General features: G+C 41.0%; 1 protein-coding gene and 1 long non-coding RNA gene across 2 annotated transcripts; one reads left to right on the top strand and one right to left on the bottom strand.

The window, feature by feature from the left end:
- Positions 1 to 1,119: 1,119 nt before the first annotated feature.
- LOC131135993 (leukocyte cell-derived chemotaxin 1-like) lies at positions 1,120 to 7,666 on the top strand. The gene is made up of 7 exons (XM_058082436.2): positions 1,120 to 1,191; positions 1,255 to 1,380; positions 2,890 to 3,030; positions 3,142 to 3,255; positions 3,373 to 3,526; positions 5,452 to 5,627; positions 7,408 to 7,666. The coding sequence occupies exons 1-7, from the start codon at positions 1,147 to 1,149 to the stop codon at positions 7,636 to 7,638; spliced, it is 987 nt and encodes a 328-aa protein (XP_057938419.2). The 5' UTR covers positions 1,120 to 1,146; the 3' UTR covers positions 7,639 to 7,666.
- On the bottom strand, positions 1,174 to 20,422 carry LOC144901519 (uncharacterized). The gene is made up of 3 exons (XR_013629556.1): positions 20,164 to 20,422; positions 10,332 to 10,457; positions 1,174 to 1,356 (listed from the first exon to the last, which is right to left on the bottom strand). It is a non-coding gene; the product is annotated as an uncharacterized LOC144901519 (long non-coding RNA).
- Positions 20,423 to 22,282: the final 1,860 nt, after the last annotated feature.

The following is a 22,282-nucleotide window of genomic DNA, read 5'->3' on the forward strand; positions in this document are numbered from 1 at the left end:
ACTTATAGTCCAGAAAATGCGATAGTTTCACATTTTTTTTGTGATACGAGCCTCTAAAACCTGTTCTAAAAATATTCTATTCTGCTCCATTTAATTGTCCAAAAAATATCACAAAAAAGTGTTTTTTCTTACTGCCGTTTACTCTTTACTACATTGCATGACTTTCTGCACACTAAATTCTGCACACTTTTTGTATTCATTAAATGACTAACGTCAATGACTAACAATGACTAACGTCAATGACTAACGTCAATGACTAACGTGATTTAACCTAAGAAAATGTATTTTGCCATAAAATGCATTAGATATAAACAATAATTAAAAAAAATATTTATTATTTTATTATCCCGAAAATATGTCACTATACTTGTAGCGAATACTCAATTATGGTGAGTGTAGGCTCCATCTAAACAACCTAATGTCGGCCCCCAAAATATGCGGCTCTCCTAAAGTGATAACACACATAAGACATCGTCATCGTCATTCCAACAGTTCCGTGTGCCGCCGCCCTCCAATTTGCATGCAAATACCGCGTTGTTGATCAAATGCGCTCACAATTGCATATTTTCTCTAAAGGTCAACTAACTCCATCACCTTTCTGATTGCCTTCCAGCATACCAATTATCCAGAAAATGAGGTTCAATCTGTTTCCAAGCAACAGCAGCGCTGCATATTTGACTCGCTTACCCTGTTTGTTTTTTTTCTTTTTGTGTGTGTGTGTTTGAGGCATGAGATCACGTGACTCGCCCTGACCGCCGAGCTACCTTTCAAAGCAGAAAAATGAATGAATGTTTTTGATTACAGTCCGATGCCGCGCATCACAGAGCGAATTAAACTATTAGGCCGCATTATTCACACGGGAGCAAACAACAGCAAGATTATTTTTCCTATTTTTTTTCCACTAGCATTTACTGTACTGCTTTGTATTGAGCTCCTTGAGCTCCTCGTGCTCCTTTAGTTTGGCGTTGCCGCGGGGCGGCCACCTCGCTTTGGGCACCCACAGGTAACATCCAGACCAAAAGAATTCATCTCAGTTGCACGTCATTCACACTGACATGTTAAAAAAAAGACTCTCCGAGTGCATTGAAAGTCTCCTCTGAGAGAAGAAGGAGAGTTTCAGAACCAGGAAGACGAGTAGAGAGCATCATGAAGGAGATAACGGAAGAAACCCCCCAAACCTTCACACCATGGGTAAGACATATTGGAGTTCACAATTATACACGACAATTAACCAATGTGTCTTAACTCTGGAAGGTCCCAAATCCTCCAGGAGCCTGTCGGCTGCTGAGATACGGAGCCGCGGTTCTCATCGTCGGAACTGTGTTGATGATCTGTGCCTCCATGGCCGCTCTCCTCCTGAGGAAAGAAAGCGAGCGGAACGTAAGTGTTGACAACTGACAAGCTGAGGAACGATATGACACGAGAATACGCAAGGAAAATCCTCATAATTAGGTTCTATGCTGACAATTCACATCAGAAGGTATCTCAAGGGGCGGCCATACCTTTTCCATCCGGGATGATGGATATGTATTTGGATATGTAAGAAAAAATTCCATACCAGCTTTATTATATGTGAAAAAAATATATATATATTATTTTTTTTCCAGACCTTTCAATTTTATTCTTAAATAATCTTTTTTTCTCATTATTATTATTATATTATAACCCTATGATGCCCCTATTATAACCCTAGTGAGGATAAACGGCATAGAAAATGAATTAATGGTAATGGTTTGATTTCATTTGAACATGCATCAGATTACAATTGAATGCATCCCATAATCAGTTCACAGTTCCACATGTCCAAAAAGGAGTAGAAAGAAGCAAAGCTTATTAAATCCTACCCCTCCATCTGGTACTTTTACAATCAGTAACTGTTACATTTGTTCACTTCCTGCTTTCCTAATATAGTATAAGTTTTTTTTTATTGTTTTATTTTTTTTTGTATAGTTTATTTTTTTTTAATGAAAAAAAATAATTTTAAATTTTTTTTATTAAAAAAATACATTTGTTCACTTCCTGCTTTTCATTCTTTTTTTCACAATATTATGACTTTCTTTCTTTAATATTTCAATTTTAATCTACCAAAATGAGGACCTCAAACAATGCACAACAATGAGCCAATTTAAGAAACAATACAAGCAGTTGATGTTTGCTAAATACAAGGATGAAGAGTCTTGAACCAGTCATGATGTGCTATATATATCACTATATTCACACTTGACAATTGACACATAATGATACCCATTATGTCATTGGATGCTCATATCACCTTCTACTTCAATCCGTGACAAAAAATTAAAAAATTAAAAAAAAATTTAAATTTAAAAAATTTAAAAATTTTAAAACTTGTAAAAAATTGTAAAAAAATGTTTTAACTTTTACATTTTTTAAATTAAACTACATTAGGAAAGCAGGAAGTGAACACATGTAACAGTTAGTGATTGTAAAAGTACCAGATGGAGGAGTAGGATTTAATAAGCTTTGCTTCTTCTTACTCCTTTTGGACATGTGGAACTGGGAACTGATTATGGGATGCATTCAATTGCAATCTGATGCACGTTCAACTGAAATTTTGTGTTTGCCATAGAAATGTCAAAGCACATCAAAATGCTTCTAAGGTCAGCACATCAGAAGCGTTTCACTATTGACGTGAGTCTTAATGAGCTCACCTGTAAGGCAAAGATGAGCAGTAGGCTCCCATGCCCCCCCCCCCCCCCCCCCATGGTGCCTCGCTTGGTTCCTGCTGAGCACAAAGCACACAGGACTTCTTGAATAGAAGCCAACATGATGAAAGTAAAAGCAGCAATATTTCTGCCACTCTGCATTTCTACGGCTTCCCCACTTGACTAATGAGTCGTTTAAGGTTGTGGTTTTGAACACTCGCAGGTGTACAGCGTTCATTACAGCATGAACATCAACGGGGAGGTGAGAGAGGGCTCAGTGGAAATTGATTCTGACGACAACGTGGAGAGGTTCAAAACCAAGAGCGGAGACGAGGAGGCCGTGGAGATCCGTGACTTTGAAAGTGTGAGTGAATTTGTCCTTTTTGTTTTTGTTTCCACGGAAAGAAACGCTTCAGCGTGTGTGTTTTTTGCAGAACTGTGAGTGTAAACATGGCATCTCTGTGATTTGGCGCAGGGAGTCACTGCAATCCGATTCTTCCGGGGAGACAAGTGTTATATAAAATCCCAAATCAAAGGCAACCTTCCGCGGATAGGAGCTCACAACAAAGCGTCACTGATGTCTGACCTGGTATATACGGTTTACTTACCACTGAATGTCACCATTTCACAGCTTGACCCCGCCGCTTTTTGCGCTCCGACATGTTTCCAGGGCGTCTTCCAGTTTTTTTTCTGTTTGTCTTGCCAGGCTGATGAAAACATGCCAGTGAGGTTTGATGATGAGTTCCTCATCTGGGTTTCTTCAGAGCAGCCGCTGAAGGACACCACTTTCTTGAGTCACAAGATTCTGGCTCTGTGCGAGGAGCTTCCTATTTACTGGCTCCAACCTCTCGTTCCCAAAGGTTTGCCGTCTTTTTTTCTACTTCTTCTTGAAATTGATGCGATTCACAGCATTCCAAAGTCTGGGAAAAACTGACCTGAAATCAATCAAGCTTTGGACTATTTCTAATGTCTTTCATAGTTTATTCCAGTGGCGACTTCACATTGATGGTAGTGCCCCAGTAGACCCCAACTAGGACACTGTTATTTTATATATTTACGGTTTATTTATATTTATATATTGGAATACAGAGTAGTTTGTTCAATTGAATAAATTATTTAGATAATTAAATCCATCAAAGAATGGGACATAATATAAATACTATGGCAAGTGGATAGCAATACTGTTAAAGGGTACCTCGGATATATCGGATAAACCTCGGATATATCGGATTCAATTGTTCCCACTGGTTTTGTCCGATATAAGCGAAATCCGTTACATGCGTATACCGGAAAATGTCCGTTTTACGCATATATCGGATTTATATCCGGTATATGCGTAAATTGGATTTTATCCGTTATAAAAAGGCACTTCCTTGACTATGTTTCCAATGTACCTGGACGTGCAGGCAACGCTGCAAATGACGTCGTATAGCGGCCTGTCACGATTCGGCGAATCGGAGCGCCACGATGCGGCCATCCGATATATGCGAGGGAAATTTAATGGAAATGCATTGGAACGGGACTGGAGATTTTGTCCGAAATAGGCAAAATCCGTTATAAAAAATCCGATATATGCAATGAATTTTTATTGGAAATGCATTACAGAAAAATCGGTTCTTTTTTATCTGTCCATTGTGAGCGAATTTCCGATATATCCAAGTCTGATATATCCGAGGTTTACTGTATTATGATTTTTCAACTTTTCTGACCTATAAATGTATTTAGAATGTAGTATTCTCGTGTTAAACGATGCCAAAGTTTCAGATAATAAGGTTTGCGTATTTAGAAATGAGTCCAGGAAAAAGTTTGAGATGGCCCAAAAAGCTTGGTTTCAGAAGGCGTGGTAAAACATCACCCATTGTGATGTCACAAAGGAGCTGACTTCCTTATATGGGTGTGGCTATAAACCAGATGATCTCTCTCGGCCCTCCCCCAAGATCTACTTCTCTGTTTCCGTTGCTAGCAATGGCTTGTAAAGAAAAAACACATTTGTTTCCAATTCCTAAACACGACACAAGTGGTTGGAGTTCCTGATTCCCGACCAGCAAAGAAAGCATCTCACACTGGATTGTTATGTGACTATGGGCCAGTATGCAGCTGGACTAGCCGATAAACCTGCTGAAGCCCTACGGCAAAAAGCATGTGTAGCATTATAGAGTGTGCATACAGGAAGCAGGGTTGCTAATAGCCGTTTAGTGGCTCTATTCGAGTTTTTTAAACGCTAGTTTAGTTCCACAAAACACTATAGATGTTACTGATGCTGTAGAAAACCTAACGCTAAAATGCTAAAGCTACTTACCACATTGAGAGACATCTTTCCTTGAGAAACTTTTATGCATGAGTGATATGTCGAATGAAGGAACCACTATATAATGATTATTTTTTAATTATTACATGTAATAATACATGAAAAAATATTTTTACTGTCTGCATTTCAGTCTTCTGAATACGTAGCCTACATAAGTTGTTGTTTTTTTCCCACTGACAACTTTGACTTGTTTATTCCGATATCTGTTGTGATGGCCTTGCTTGCGCTATGTCGACACACTTGTGAAAAGTCACAGAAGTGAGTGAAACACATGTGAACATCCGACAAAGACGGCTGTATTGTATTAAAAAAGAATGCTTTTGAAATATGCAAGGCGACTTCATATCACTGCTGCTAATTGAATAATTCAGCACGTCTGAGGAGGTTGCAGCCTATGTAGGATTGCACTCAGGAGGACACGACAGGCGTCTTGCGCTCGCTGACCCAATACTCTGCCTCTTGCGGCTGCCCTGACAGATGGGGAGAGGAGGAAGAAGAGGAGGAGGAGGGACGCTCAGCGGGCCAAGCGACAGTCCCGCACGGAGGTGTCGGAGGTGGCGGGAATGGAGGGCTTCTCCAGGTTAGAGGAAGGAGGCAAGGAGGGGCCTGAGACCGACGTGGGCTCGGGATTCAACCCCGAGAATCCCTATCATGTGAGTAGAGCGCGTTGTCGTCTAAACAAGGCTTCAAAAGTGGTGAATGTTTTATGAGCCATCAAAAGGCATTTACTAAGGCCTGCAGCAACCCTTGAAAGCAGCATCACAACTTCTCTCTATGACTACGCCTTCATGTGTTAGCAAGAACAGTTCTATGCTATGGCTGCCATGAATTACTATTAACCAGGAATTCACCTGGACGGAAAAACGGACGCTGATTGGTGGATTGGTGGATTGGTGGATAGGAGATGGATGGATGAATAGACTGACAAATAAGATTGTATGGACGGACAGACGGGTAGGATGGATGGCTCATTAATGATGGGGTAGGATGGATAGATTGATGGAAGGATGGATGGATGGATAGATTGATGGAAGGATGGATGGATGGATGAATAAATGGATGGATGGATGGATGGATGGATGGATGGATTGATGGATTGGAATAGATGGATGGATGGATGTGTGGATTGATGGATTGATGGAAGGATGGATGGATGGATGGATGGATGATAGCCTGATGGAAGGATGGATGGATGGATAGATTGATGGAAGGATGGATGGATAAATGGATAGATTGATGGATGGATGATGGATAGATTGATTATAGCTTGATGGAAGGATGGATGGATGGATAGATTGATGGAAGGATGGAGGGATAAATGGAAGGATTGGTAGATTGATGGATGGATGATGGATAGATTGATGGTAGGATGGATGGATGGCTAGATTGATGGAAGGATGGATGGATAAATGGATAAATGCATGGATAAATGGATAAATGGATAAATGGAAGGATGGATGGATGGATTGATGGATAGGTGGATTGATGGAAGGATGGATAGATTGATGGAAGGATGGATAGATTGATAGAAGGATGGATGGAAGGATGGATGGATAAATGGATAAATGCATGGATAAATGGAAGGATGGATGGATTGATGGATAGGTGGATTGATGGAAGGATGGAAGGATGGATAGATTGATGTAAGGATGGATAGATGGATGGATAGATTGATAGAAGGATGGATGGATGGATGGATTGACGGAAGGATGGATGGATGGATGGATGGATGGAAGGATTGATTGATGGATGGATGGATTGATGGAAAGATGGCTGGGAGGATGGATGGATGAAGTGATGGATGGATGGATTGATGGATGGATAGATTGATGGAAGGATGGATAGATTGATGTAAGGATGGATAGATGGATGGATAGATTGATAGAAGGATGGATGGATGGATGGATGGATTGACGAAAGGATGGATGGATGGATGGATGGATTGATGGAAGACATTTGATGGATGATTTGACATTTGATGGATGATTGCATGGATGGAAGGATAGTCAAGGATACGATGATTGGATTGATAGACGACTAAACAACAGATGATGCATGGATGGTTGGCAATATAATGCTACAGAGACAGACATACAGTACATTGATTCCTAAGAGTACGTAGCAGGATTTGCATGAAGTACTAATAGATGTCTCCTGTTTGATCTCTCTCTTAATAGCCATAATTACAGGTTAGCCGGGCAACAGCTGCCATCCCAAGTTAATAAAGTTCTGAAAGTGAGGAAAAACTCCCATTGCTTATAAAAATTCATATTGCCTAAGAGAACCCCAGTCACATGTTTGGGTGGATGAGAGGTTGGGAGTGTTTCTTTTTTTTTTTTTTTTTTTGAGATGATCTGAATTGCAAATGAGCATGAATTTTCAAAAAGATCTCTCATCAAAATTAACATTGCTTGAAAAAAAAAAAAACTGCAGCGCAGCGGAGGAGACGCCGGCGAGGGAAACGCTGTGACCTTTGACTCCATGCTGGACCACCAGGGGATCTGCTGCTCCGAATGCCAGCGCAGTTACACGCACTGTCAGAGAATATGCGAGCCTCTGCGTGGCCACTGGCCCTGGCCGTACAACTACAGAGGATGCCAGGTAGCTTGCAGAGTCATTATGCCTTGTCGCTGGTGGGTTGCACGCATTTTAGGTATCGTGTAGGAGTAGCACGCAACACTGATTTTTCTCTATAAAAGACCAAAAATGTCTCTAAATTTTAGCTTGTGTGCAGCTAGACTTTTCTTTTGGAGTTAACTTACTTACTACTTACTAGCATGACGTGCAGAATAAATGAGAAAAATAACTGTGTGAATGCTGAAAGATAAACATTCCTACTGACACTATTGCACAGACATTGTGGCGCCCCCTGTTGGCTATAGTCAAAAGGCACCGGGAGACATGCTAGTATACATTTAATGCAGATATTTTGGCTTAACGGCGGTCATGTTTTTCAATTAATATTGCTGAAATTTCACGAAAAAGTGCTTACCACTTCTTTCAAGGTATGTACCAAATTTTGTGGTTATATGACTGCAGACTGTATTGCAGAACTATTTCAAAATGTTGAAAAAAAAAAACGATAATTGGGGCCTTTAGAACAGGGGTCTCAAACTCAATTTACCTGGGGGCCACTGGAGCTAGGGTCTGGGCAAGGCTGGGCCGCATCAGGTTTTCCAAAAAAATATATATATATATCTTAATTTTTATTTTTCTGCACAAAATAAGATGAAAAATAAATAAACTAATCAAGAATAAAGAAAATCAATCAGTAAATATAAATATAATAATAATAATAATAAAACGGCAAATAATAAAAACTTAAGAAACCACATATAGTTGGTGGGTAGACAAATTATTTTTTTCAGATTAAAATGAACAAAGCATTATTAGAGCCCTGTAGACATGACAAAACACGACTATAGTCACATTTATACTCTTTTTATTTACAACATATTGCGCAACTGCAGGGTCTTGAGACACATGCTAACTCGCAAACTAGAGAGCTAGCGACCTAAACGGTAGCCTCCAAGTTATTTCCTTTCAACTTAAATAGCCAAAAAAATTACCACTTCCACACGGATAGGGAGGATAACTATTAACAGTTATTTAACCTTTAACATGAACATGAATCAAACGTAATAATTTTTTCTGGGTACATGATACCATACAGCATCCATATCAAACTTGCGCGGGCCGCACTAACATTAAACTTTCATATCAAGGCGGGGGCCTAAACTAGTGTCCTGCAGGCCGCGTGTTTGAGACCCCTGCTTTAGAACTACATGCAAATAGCTAGTAAGTGAGCATTTGCCCTTAGTACGCTATGCTATACTGTAGCCTCTCAGCATTCACATGTTATTGCAATATGTAGTGTTAAAATATACACATTTATCAATGTAAGTAGTACTTTTATGCACGCAGCGGCCTCCACGCTGTTGAGCATAAACAATTATCCTCACGTACGACTGAGGCTTAATGCACTGTTTTCCATGGAAGGCATCTGCACATCTTGTATCTTTTGTGAGCGCAGCAGCGACTTCAATAAATTGTCATTTCAGAATACGCCGGCATTGATGGGTTTTTTTTTTTTTTTTTTTTTTTGTGTCACATGTTGTTTCCATGGTTCCACTCAGTGCTCCTTTGATAAAACTGAAGTGACAGCAAGGTTCGCCGCGACTTCCATTCACTGCTTCCAATGTGTTTGAAGGCAATGCAATTTGTGCACGCTGACATCTGTATTGATGTGAACTAATGTGAGATGAGTGTCGCAGCTATGATGGAAAATATTTCTATAATAGTGACATTTTGATTAAACCTTCCTTTTTCTTCATCCCCCACAAAGAGAAGGTGAAGAGTGTGCGGATGCCGAGCGATAGCAAATAATACAATCGCAGGCACTTTTATTGCACTGCTGTTATTCGGGGCTTTTTAGGCTAGTCTGAATAAAAAGAAAACAAATCTAAGTAAATCTGATTAGGATCTCCAAAGCCATATGCCACCTCTCTGAATAATTGAAAGGAGCCGTGTAGCGATCAGGATGATTTGCCACAGTGTGATCCAGGCACACCAAACTACAACAGATGTGAAATTGCATCATATCTGCCAAAAATGTCGAGGCGCCGCTGAAACTCAGCGGTGTGAGGAAACAACACAAAGAGATGCTTGTCTCTTCGCCGGGAGATTTCTGCAGGGTTTTCATGGGTTAGAGGTGCTTATCGCATCTGCGGCGCTGATAAGACGTCCTCTGTGCTTCCGTAGGCTATATAATATTAATCCCTCTCCCACGTCTGCACATACACTTAAAGGAAGGTGACAAGCGTGACATATCCAGGACCTCCTGACGGCTCGTGCTGTGGATGGCAGCCGCCAAAAGAGCCCCCCCCCTCCGAGTACCCTGCAGTAATGTAAATTTGCAGGGGGAGTCCAATTTCCATCATAGCGCTGTCACTGCCGTGGTCATTTAAACTAAATCATCTCGGCTTCCTTCAATCACCGATTTACTTATATGTGAAGTGCGGTCACACACGACAACAGTGCACGTCTGACCTGAATGTGGTATCGCACGGAAGGTATCCTCTTAGCGTCCGTGGTACTCTCCGTGGTACTCTCTTGTAATGTCTAAGAATTATTCACAAAGTCACATGAAAAAAATGAGGCAAAGGCTCATAAGACTGTCAAGTTCGCTACTCGTCCCTAGCGTCATATCATTAATGCAAACGCTCCTCCCACCGGTTATGGAAGATAACCGCCGAAGCACATGACACATCAAACCATAGAAGAAGAAAGACTTAAGTAAGTTGTCTCCCGTTTTTCAACGCTCTTCCGGGAAGTGGAGTTACTTAGTGTGTTATTACCGAGTATAAGACGACAAAGGTGAGTAGAACTTCTGGTCATGTGATGGCGAAGATGAAGCGGAGGGTCGGTGACATCATCGTTTTCAGATTTTCCCACTCCGGAAGCAGTTTTCCAGAACGCCATTCCTATATGGATGAGAAGTTGGAACTACTAAATATTTTGCTGTTTTAACCTGAAATTTTTACTCAATACAGAATACTCAAAATAGTACAGCAAATTTACTTCAATGTATGGCTACACAACATGATCAACAAAGACCCCCCCCCCCACACACACACACACACACTCACTGCACTAAGGGAGTTGACTCCATAATATAAACTGCTCAAAAAATCCTGTACAATAACTGTGCAATAAACCTGTGGCTTGATCAACATGTAGAGAGCGGTAAGTATTGTATGTAACATTTGTATCACCTTGATTTTGTATTGGGCTGCACGGTGGTCGAGTGGTTAGCGCGCAGACCTCACAGCTAGGAGACCCGAGTTCAATTCCACCCTCGGCCATCTCTGTGTGGAGTTTGCATGTCATTGGATGCTCATATCACCTCATACTTTGGTACGGGACAAAAAATAAAAAATAAATTAAAAATTGAAAACATTTAAAAATTTATTTTTTTTTTATTTAACATTTTTTTAATTTTTTAAATAAAAAAAACTATATTAGGAAAGCAGGAAGTGAACAAATGTAACATTTAGTCATTGTAAAAGTACCAGATGGAGGAGTAGGATTTAATAAGCTTTGCTTCTTCCTACTCCTTTTGGACATGTGGAACTGGGAACTGATTATGTGATGCATTCAATTGTAATCTGATGCATGTTCAAATGAAATTAAACCATTACCATTACCATAAAGTCCATATTCCAATATGATAGTATTTTTCTATACTATGCAACAATGGAAATCTAAGTTCCTCGTTCTGATTTAGTTAGTTCCTATTTACCTGGACTGTATTTTGGAAGGCCTTGATTATCATATTTCTCAACATTTAGTTAATTAGTCCCTATACGACCCACAATAACCTTTTGGAAGTGTTTGTCCAAAATATAGCTTTAATAGTGCGTTTTTGAAACACACCGTTTTGTGTGTCTGTAGCTCCAATGCTAATGAGAGTGTGTCTACTGTAACCACTTTTTTTTTTTTAAATATGCAGTAACACTGCACTTGTTCAGTGTAATACTGCAAATGTTATGTATCACATATAAAAGTCGTGGGACAGTAGCATGCAACACTACCATAGCTGTGTGAGCTACAGTGCTAGATAGAGAGGTTGAGTGCACATAAACAGGCTCTAGGGACACATATTGCTATTATGACATCATTAAAAAGACTATTATGCATAATAGGGGACCTTGAAAAATCTGGCCGGTGACAATGAAACACAAGCCACGGTGCAAATGAAGAATATATCATAAAAAGTGGAGAAGAGACACAACATTGAAAGAGGCAGATGCATGTTTTATCGTGGTTTTAGTCGCTCAGGTTATGCGTCTGATTTGTAAATGTTGCGTTTGGCACCTGTTGCTGTCAGCTACTTCCTGTCTCCTTTTCCCCGTCTCTTTCTCTCTCTCTCTCTCTCTCTTCGCAGAATATGTTGATCCGGCGGCACAAGACAAAGAAGAGCTCTGTGTCTACACAACGACAAAAGGAGATGAAAAGCACAAAGAAAAAGGGAACAAAACCAACAACAACAAGACGAAAAAAAAAAAGCCTCACCATTTCACCACAAGCAACAACTGAAAACGGCATTTAAACAAAGAGGAAGTGCACGCAGCAACAGTGAAATCTGTTATCCCGAGGCCTTGTTTGGGAAAAAAATATTGTTTCCCTTGGTCTTGTAAGAAGAGAAATATAAACCCCTATTGAGGAGAAGGGATGAATGTGTTCGAGAGCGTGCTCAGCGTGTGAGACAGTGCCTCGTTTTTTTTTTTTTTTTTGTTTGGCTTCCCTCTGGAGCCAAGCTTACCCAGGGAGCCCTGCAGGCCCGTGGAACAAACAGAGCTTTGTGAGCATTGACCCACTGCGCCCAGCAGCCACACCGCAAACCTCCACTTGTGTGTGAAGAAAGCAAAAAAAATAAAAAATATATAAAAATTGTCTTCATTTCACTTGCTCGCCCTCCACCTGCGTTCGCCTCCATCAGAACAAAACAAGAAGACTCAGGCGGAGATGACAACTGAATTAAGACACCTTTTTGGAATCCCTCGAGTCGTGGATTTATTTTGTGGCATGCTCTAATCAAGACTCCCCTCCGTTTCCCTCCAGGTCCCCATAAAAATGTCAATAAGCGGATATAAATGTGTCTGCCGCTGACCAGGAGGCATTAGAAGTGTGAAGTGAAGCACTCTGCTAGTCACGCCGTCCTAAATTTGATTGCATGTTTGCCATTACGTCCACAACACACACACGAATGAAATAAACAGTAGTGACAGTCCATTTTGCACCTTAACCACAACACAGAAACCCTTTTAGGGTTTGCTCATTATAGTTTCTGCTTCTTTTTTTTCTGTGCAAGAAAGCACTGCGGTAGATTTACAGATGCTGCAGCCCACACTTTTGCACCAAGGAGTAACCAACCAAACATCACCGATTGTATCTCTCTTTCCTTTCTTTTCTCCGGAATGGTCAGAAATAAAATAAAATTAAAAAAAAAAAAAAGAAAGCGATACAAGGCTTAAATGCTTTTAATCCCATGGTTGAGTAACCACTTGCAGCATGGCCATTGTGTCTGACATTTACAGGTCTTTGTAGTTTCTTTTACATCTCCAGCAGGAGAACAGGAGCACAATCCCACCCTGCAACACCCCCCCCCCATTTCCCCTTGTGCTCTACATCCTTAGTATGCAAGCCTGTTAGCACATTGGAGCAAAGTGTCAATAATATCATATTCATGCTGTGTTGACAGCTTATCATGCTCTATATATTGCATGAATGGGCACAATATACTGTATATAAGTACCACATCATGGGCATGTAAATTAGTACATATTTAGGCTTGTGTATACGTATGAACAGATGCACAGTCAATGGATGGTATTTGCATTCTGTGTACATGTTACAATATGAATACGATACAATATGAATGCACATATCTGGTGTTTATTTGCTCATGCTATTTATCGAATGATGAGATGCATCTAAAATTTTAACTAGTTTTGTATTTTGCGTCAATAATAATGTTGTAAATAGTCAAGCACACATGCATATTAAAAGCATTCTCTGTCGAGTGTATACAATTATGTATGCACTGCTAATAGTATGGTAATGGTTTTATTTCATTTGAACATGCATCAGATTACAATTGAATGTACTTTTACAATCAGTAACTGTTACATTTGTTCACTTCCTGCTTTCATAATATAGTTTAAGTTTTTTTTTTATTGTTTTATTTTATTTTTCTCACGTACCAAAGTACGAGGTGATATGAACTCTAAGCTCAAACAATATCATTTTTCCTCATAATGTTGTGACATTTTTTTCTCGTATTATTTTGACTTTATACTTGTAAAATCACAGCTTTTTAACATAGTCCTAGCATAGAAGTGTTTCAAATGTACTTCTTCCCTGAGATCATATTTCTTCTCTCTTGTAGAGAAGTATTAGATTATAGTTTTAGCTAATTGGTTATTTTTAGTCTTGTGTATTATTTTAGCTGTTTGAATATGAACTATATCAGCAAGTTGAAGTATTTGTGATTTTAGAAATAAGGAGTTAGTATGTTCTCTGTAGGCGGCATTATGAATTATCCTTACTGGCCTTTTTTGCAGTACATTTAGCGAGTGAAGATTGCTTTTATAGTTATTACCCCATATTTCCAACCAATAAGTAAGATATGGTAGAACCAGAGAATGTGGACATGTGTTTATTTAACAGTGACTATTTAACGGGAACATGGCAAGTATATTGGTAAATGTATATGTAATGTATGATATTGATGAATATGGAATAAGCATGCAGATACATATAAAATGTGCATATATACAGTACATGGTAATCTCTCGTTTATTGCAGTAATTTGGTTCCAGACCTGATGGGTGTGTAGCCAACGTCCAAAAAGTATTGTGCCTGTTGTGAGATAATGCAAACCTGCAATAAAAGCCCACTATTCTGGCGATCGGGTCTTTTGAGCAAATATGCTAATTTAATAATAATAACATTCAACCACGAAACAGCACGATTTATTAATTTCTGAAATGCTGTGTTATAGCGAACCTGCGGAATTTGATGTGGGAAGTGCCGAGGGACAGCTGTATATTAAAAAGCACAAATTAATATTTAGTATGACTTTTCTTTTCCGACATAGTACAACTGTCAGCTAAAGTACGTCCCTTTTCAACATACGCTACGTTTGAGAGCTTATGAGGAAACACCGCCTTCCAAAAATAACTGCCTGAGAGGTCGCCAAATGAGTATCCATGCCAAAAATCATCAAGCACGTTGGCAACATGCAAACAAACACAAGCCACTCTCCGATTGTAGTATAGTAGCAGGATTACACTCCTCCCTGTGTAATGAAACATTATAGCAATTCTCTGTGCATCCACACCAGGATTGTTTTCCTCTCTGGGCAGCAATCAGCTGCACGCTCCGTCCTTTCACACAAATAGAAAATGTGTAGAGAGCTGTTGCTCTAAATTGGACGCACAATGAGAATCCACATTGTCGCTGCTCATTCAGTGAGGTGATCGAGACTTCACCGAGCAACAGCAACCTTTCTTCCAATGTAAAGAGGTGGCTTTAAAAAAAAAGCATTAAGACAGTGGTGCTGGGAGGAAAGTCCATCTATCGGATTCTGCATCATTTTTGCCGTTTTGTGTTTCTATGCACTCGGCAGTGTGGCCAACCACAGCAGAAATACATATAATAATACATTAAATAGGGCAACATGGCGGTCGAGTGGTTAGCGCACAGACCTCACAGCTAGGAGACCAGGGTTCAATTCCACCCTCGGTTTGCATGTTCTCCCCGTGCATGCGTGGGTTTTCTCCGGGTACTCCGGTTTCCTCCCACATTCCAAAAACATGCTAGGTTAATTAGCCACTCCAAATTGTCCATAGGTATGAATGTGAGTGTGAATGGTTGTTTGTCTATATGTGCCCTGTGATTGGCTGGCCACCAGTTCAGGGTGTACACCGCCTCTCGCACGAAGACAGCTGGGATAGGCTCCAGCACCCCAGCGACCCTCGTGAGGGTAAGCGGTAGAAAATGAATGAATGAATGAACATTATTAGAGACCTTTCGACATGAAATAACACCCCTATAGTCACTTTTACACACATTTATAGTAAACATAACAGAAAATAATACATATAAGGCATAAACAATTAAGACATAAATAATATTTACATTTTTTGGAATGTTTATATTCGGTTCCTCCCACATTCCAAAAACATGCTAGGTTAATTAGCCACTCCAAATTGTCCATAGGTATGAATGTGAGTGTGAATGGTTGTTTGTCTATATGTGCCCTGTGGAATGGTGGCCAGCCAATCACAGGGCACATATAGACAAACAAGCATTCACCCTGTGGAATGGTGGCCAGCCAATCACAGGGCACATATAGACAAACAACCATTCACACTTTGGAGTGGCTAATTAACCTAGCATGTTTTTGGAATGTGGGAGGAAACCGGAGTACCCGGAGAAAACCCACGCATGCACGGGGAGAACATGCAAACTCCACACAGAGATCACCAAGGGTGGAATTGAACCCTGGTCTCCTAGCTGTGAGGTCTGCGCACAAACCACTCGACCACCGTGCCGTCCTACTGCACGGACTGAACCAGGAAAATGCAACAAAATGGAGAGCATACAAGCATATTCAAGAGCCTGATTGAAAGTTAAGTACTATCAACATGTTGGTGGGTCTGAAATGAAAGCCTCTCGCGACCCTCGGGGGGGGGGGGGGGGGGGGGGGGGGCTACATGGCTCAGGGGGTAGATCGATCATCTTCCAACACTGGATTGTTGCTGGTTCTATCGTCAGTCCTTGTGTAATTGTTAAGCCGCATAATGAATATATGAACTCTAAATGATCATTTGCTGATATTATGAATGTTTTGTCTCCACTGTCATATTCAAAAAGCAGTGGCATGAAAGTATTAAAGACAGTGACAACCTCCCTCTGTGTATTTTCATTAATTTCTACCACAAGGACTTAGGTAGCGTGTGCAGGATGTGATCTGTAGGTTGACTATCAAATATGTCAGAACTTGAGACACCGTAGGTTGTACCCTAGATCACGTCCTCAGGTGGGCCGCTTTGGAGGGAGCTAAAAATAGCTCAAAAAGACGACACTAGCACAAAGTTTAATAATAATTTTTTTAAAAGACAAGAGCGCAGCAATTCCGCAAAACAATGTCAAGAGCCTGGTGGCAAATGAAAGCAAAAGTTGTCCAAAGAGTTTGAGGAGTCAAAGTTTTTTTTTTTAATCCTCAACAAGAGGAAGGCTGAGCGCTTAGATATGCCGCCCCCCCCGGGGGGGGACGGGCGCCATACTTAAGGCTTACAACAGCCTCATTATCTCTTCACGTCGTCAGGGCCTTGCAACACTTTGTCACAGGCGGCGTCGTCGTGGTCTACGCCACAAGGCATCAGGACAATCTCTGCGCTGTACGTCGTTGCCATATGGACAGCATTTGAAGGCAAAAAAAAGCCCTCCAGGCTGATTCCCCAGATAATTAAATGAATATTTTATCTCATTTCCATCTCATTTGCACCACATTATTATACACTACTCTATTTTTTAATTAATTGATAGAACAGATCAAACACAGGTTTGATTTTTTTTTTTTTTTGTCTTATTTTTCCTACATTTTGAACGTTACTATAGTACGATTTTACCGCACGCGCCAAATTAATAACTGTCAGCACACTTGAAATGCTTGTCGTGGTTTCACCGATGAGTTCTTTTACCTGACACCCTGCTGGTTAATTAATTTCACACTGTTTAATTAAATCCACAGTCTGGGCGCCACCACGGGGGAGCGTCCGATTTACTGTGGGCGGTCTGAGACGATGAACGCACCGTTCCTCCGATGAATGGCGGTGAGATGACATCACCGCAGCGTCAGGGTGCCAATGTCAGCTTGGTTGTTTATATTAATAGCCATAATGTTTAACATCATTGACACAATTTAGCATAGATTAGCATGGGTAAAAATAGTCAGATTGGCATCTCGGTGTCACTGCTAACATTAGCGGCTAAGTGATTTATTGGGGTATTTAGTCGTTTCCTAACGACTACATTTCTGTGCCACTGCTATCGTTAGTTGCTCGTGACTCGTTAGCATGTTAGCATGCTGACATCATGTACATTGTTTCATATTGTCATCATAGCGTTGAAGACAACTATCGTCTCTCATGTTGAAAGCGATGAGGTACAGCACAGTGGGAAAGACGAGCGTGTGGGCGGGAAAGCACCATGCACTTTCTCTGTTCTCTCCAAACATATTTTTGGAACATATTTTTCTGATCTTTAATCACAAACAACAACACAGAACGCTTCAATTTTCCTTTAAAGGGAGGAAGTAGTGAACGCGTCTGTAGGAGGATATTGAAGATGTCTACATAAGTTTATGGGAGCACGTTGATGAATTCATAAGAATAATCAGACTAATAAGTACAGCAAAAATTGGTTTGTACAAAAAGAAATCCTTCCTTCCTTCCTTACTTCCCTCCTTCCTTACTTCCCTCCTTCCTTCTTTCCTTCCTTCCTTCCTTCCTTCCTTCCATTCATTCATTCCTTACTTCATTCCTTACTTCATTCCTTACTTCATTCCTTACTTCATTCCTTACTTCTTTCCTTCCTTCCTTCCTTCCTTCCTTGCTTCCTTCCTTCCTTCCTTCCTTCCATTCATTCATTACTTCATTCCTTACTTCATTCCTTACTTCATTCCTTACTTCATTCCTTACTTCATTCCTTACTTCATTCCTTACTTCATTCCTTACTTCATTCCTTACTTCCTTCCTTCCATTCGTTCATTCCTTACTTTATTCCTTACTTCATTCATTCCTTACTTCATTCATAGCTTACTTCATTCCTTCCTTCCTTCCTTCCTTCCTTCCTTCCATTCATTTCATTCATTCAATCATTCCTTCCTTACTTCATTCATTCCTTACTTCATTCCTTACTTTGTTCCTTCCTTCCTTCCTTCCTTCCTTCCCTCCTTCCTTCCTTCCTTCCTTCCTTCTCTCCATTCATTTCATTCCTTCCTTCTCTCCATTCATTTCATTTATTCATTCATTCCTTCCTTACTTCATTCCTTACTTCATTCCTTCCTTACTTCATTCATTCCTTACTTCATTCATTGCTTACTTCATTCCTTACTTTATTCCTTCCCGCCTTCCCTCCTTCCCTCCTTCCCTCCTTCCCTCCTTCATTCATTCATACCCGGAGAAAACCCACGCATGCACAGGGAGAACATGCAAACTCCACACAGAGATGGCCGAGGGTGGGATTGAACTCGGGTCTCCTAGCTGTGAGGCCTGTGTGCTAACCACTCGACCACAGTGCATGACATCAGCCAAATACAGTAATATTTTAAGTCAAATGTAAACATCATTAACTGTAACTTTAACAACACTAACATTAACTTGTACTCAGCAGGCCCGACGGAGACGTCTGTACCACTTAACAGTTCTATGGTTATCGTCACACTTCTGTGCCATCACTCGAAACAAACTTATGGAGTTAGCTCAGACCATTTGTTGCCCCTTTTTGGGTTCTACAACCTTTTTGGGTCAATTCAGAGATTTGGCGTCCGCCCCCTCCAGGCCATGATGCCTCAGCTACCAACTTCCTGTGATTGTGAACAATCGTCACCTCTATTGGAAGTAATGTGAACGCCATGAAAAGAGTTAGCATTTAGGAAAGGTTCAGAGGGAAAAAATAGGAGCCTTTTTGCAGCATTGATGCAATACAATGCCAAACAATAACAGAAAACAGAGCGATTAGAATCAGCAATTTAATTCTCCGTGGCAGCCAACCTTCTTTTGTCTCCGCCTGCGCGTACGCCGCCTGAATACGTGAATCTATTCAAAGAAGTCGCAAGATAAAACTTTTAATTGGCGCAGACTGACACAGCATTAACGTGCTTTATTTGTGCTCGCCTTGTCCTGTGACAGCGAGACCTATCAGGTGCCGGCGTCTTCTCCCCCCCACCCCCCCCCCCCCCTCAACCAACCACCCCCATGCACAGACACACACACATCCATCTCTTTTCCTGACCTCATTCTGTCATCTCTGCTTTTCCTTCCCCTCCACTCGCAGGTCTTTTATAAAGTGTCTCCGAGCATTACACATTTAACAATGCATTAAAAATAGGCCGCCATCAATCAGTCATTGCGTGGCGGTGGCGGTGGCAGCAGAGATCTACTTGTCCCACCCAGCTTTGGGAGTGTGACAACAACACATGCTACTGTTTGAAATCCTTTTGTACATATATATATATGTTAGACACTGAAGTGGACTTTTTCCTGCGGATGTAAATAATATTGATGTAGGTGGTAAAGCGGTGACAAGATTACGTGTGATGGCTGCCAGGTTAACGTGATGCCCAAAAGCTGTGATGCATGATACACGATTGACACTTGCTACAATCTGATGTAATGGCTGAGAGTGAGTCAAGCCCCCCCGCCCCGACCCGCCCCATCCCTACTGTCACCCCAGGGCACACAATCTGAACAGTGACTCCAGGTTGCTCATGCCAAAGCAGATGTTCAACTCACAAAAGACAGAGCACATCATGGTCGGGGCCATTTTACATTCTTATGGTGGGTATGCGGCGCTGCTACGCTAAACGCTTAATACATATATTTGAAAGGAGCTCACAGTGTTTGTACGCCGTCCTCTTGGCCAGGCAGCGACTTTCCGTCTTGCAGTGTGTGCAGGTTTGATCCCGTAGACTGTACTCGGGCTCGTCGCTAGACGCAAGAAGACGCCGACTACAAAGGCATGCCTGGAGGACCACAACGGAGCAAAACATCAACACGTGTTGGGTTCAAAAGGGGCAAGTGCGTTTAGCATTTCACACAGATAAATCACAAGTATAAAATCTCTAAGGTTGAATGCAACATTTCTGCCACAGGAAACAGAAATACCGCATACCACACGTGCGGTGCAAGGCAGGTGCGCCTGGTGTGGGTGTGGCTAGCAAATTTCGTGAGCAGCGCAGTGTGGCGCAGCACCGCGCACCCACGCCTCCCACCGCTGCAAGTGGAAAATAGAGCGGAGAGAAGGCATCAGAGGGTTTAACACAGCCGATTGTAATCTTAACCAATCAAATGAACGCCTCTCATTGCCTTTAAATGCGTTGAACTGGACTGCGTATCAAAGGGATAGCATGCGCATCATTCACCACATAGGCCAACACAACATCAGGCTAATCCAAGTGGAGCTGTTGTTTTTCCTGTCGGAGTTTTCGGGGGACAAGCCATTGATTTAGGGGGGCGTTGAGGTATTGGTGACATGTCAGCAAATTTACCATTACGCAGGCTGCGCTTCACCTGCGCCCTGAAAAGATCATGTCGGAGCTGGTGAGCTTTCTCCGCACTTTTGGTGCGCTGTGTCACAAAATTATCACGGCGCCAAGCTGAAAATGTCACACCCGTGTCGGCACAGTCCAGTCTAACTGAATTACCAAATTGGCTGCGCACAATGGTGCACTGGGCAAATTAACACTGCATGCGCTGCGCCGCCTTGCGCTGCGCCGCCTTGCGCTGCGCCGCCTTGCGCTGCGCCGCCTTGCGCTGCGCCGCCTTGCGCTGCGCCGCTTCCCTCAAACATGCACCTACTTAGTGCCCTAACCCTAACCCTAACCCCTAACCCTAACCCTAACCCTAACCCTAACCCTAAACTCTTTGATCCAGAAAAGCAAGCCTGGCATTTATTAACCACCTGCGCCTTTTATACAAAACTCAGGAAAGTGAGATAATAATGCAAGTGTCCGCCATGAGATAATTGCATGCATGATGAATGAAGACTGTGCCAGCTTCTGTTGTGAAATACAAGACTTTGTCAGACCAAGACAATTACTTTTAACACAACAGGGCAGGAGAAATGGAGAAATTATATTCTATACATCTTTAGTGATCTCTTAGGCATGTGCCCTCAGGGAAATTAAGACTCCAATAGCAACATTGTATGCAGTATAAGTGGTGGCTATAGTAAAGGCAATCGCAACAAAGCATGCACAGTAAAACTGTTCTGTTAGTTAGTGACGCTTGTTACGCTTGTGATCATGTTGATGATGGTGTCAAACTTCACACCCCTACGGAATACCCTGTCACACAGGTGTCGTCCCAGATCTGTTACAGCTCTGACATGACTCCCAAAGGTGGAAAATTGCCTGGTTGACTTCATACCCATCTTGTGTGCCATATATATATATATAGTAATAAAAAAATGACTTTACCAGGAGAAAGAGTCATAATTTTGTGAGGAAAAATTATAATATTAGGAGAAAAAGCTGTATATATGAAATTGTAATATTACAAAAATAAAGAACTTTAAAGTCTTAAAAACAAGAAAGAAGAACATAAGTTGTAATATTATGAGAGTAGTACTTGAAAAAAAATCACAGTTTTACAAAAATAAAGTTATATTTACAGACTAAAAAGTCATAAGAAAGTTAATGTGGAATATATTTACAGAAATTAAGTTATAATATGAGAAAAAAGTTGCAGATTTTAATTAATATTTTGACAACAGTTTATTAGACTAAAGCAAAGTTGTACTATGAGCAAAAAAAGTCCTACTTATATAAGAATAACTACTAACTATTATAACTAATATTACCATTTTTATCAGATTATGTAGGACTACAGTACCACTCAATAAATATGAGGCATCAGCAATACTACTCTATATTACTCTTGTTGATGTTATGCTTGCTCAGCTATAAGCTAACTGTCATTAGCAAACTGTAGCTAGCTAATGTTAGCTACAGTAG

Source organism: Doryrhamphus excisus, linkage group LG12 (assembly GCF_037039965.1).
Source record: "Doryrhamphus excisus strain RoL-2023G ecotype Guam linkage group LG12, RoL_Dexc_Guam_v1.1, whole genome shotgun sequence".
Classification (NCBI taxonomy): Eukaryota; Metazoa; Chordata; class Actinopteri; order Syngnathiformes; family Syngnathidae; genus Doryrhamphus; species Doryrhamphus excisus.

What these genes read in the sequence shown, in the direction of transcription:
- LOC131135993 (XM_058082436.2), top strand. Translation starts at nt 1,147, where the DNA reads ATGAAGGAGATAACGGAAGAAACCCCCCAAACCTTCACACCATGG. An exon ending in CCCAAACCTTCACACCATGG is followed by an intron (nt 1,192 to 1,254) that starts GTAAGACATATT and finishes TAACTCTGGAAG; the next exon opens with GTCCCAAATCCTCCAGGAGC. An exon ending in GGAAAGAAAGCGAGCGGAAC is followed by an intron (nt 1,381 to 2,889) that starts GTAAGTGTTGAC and finishes GAACACTCGCAG; the next exon opens with GTGTACAGCGTTCATTACAG.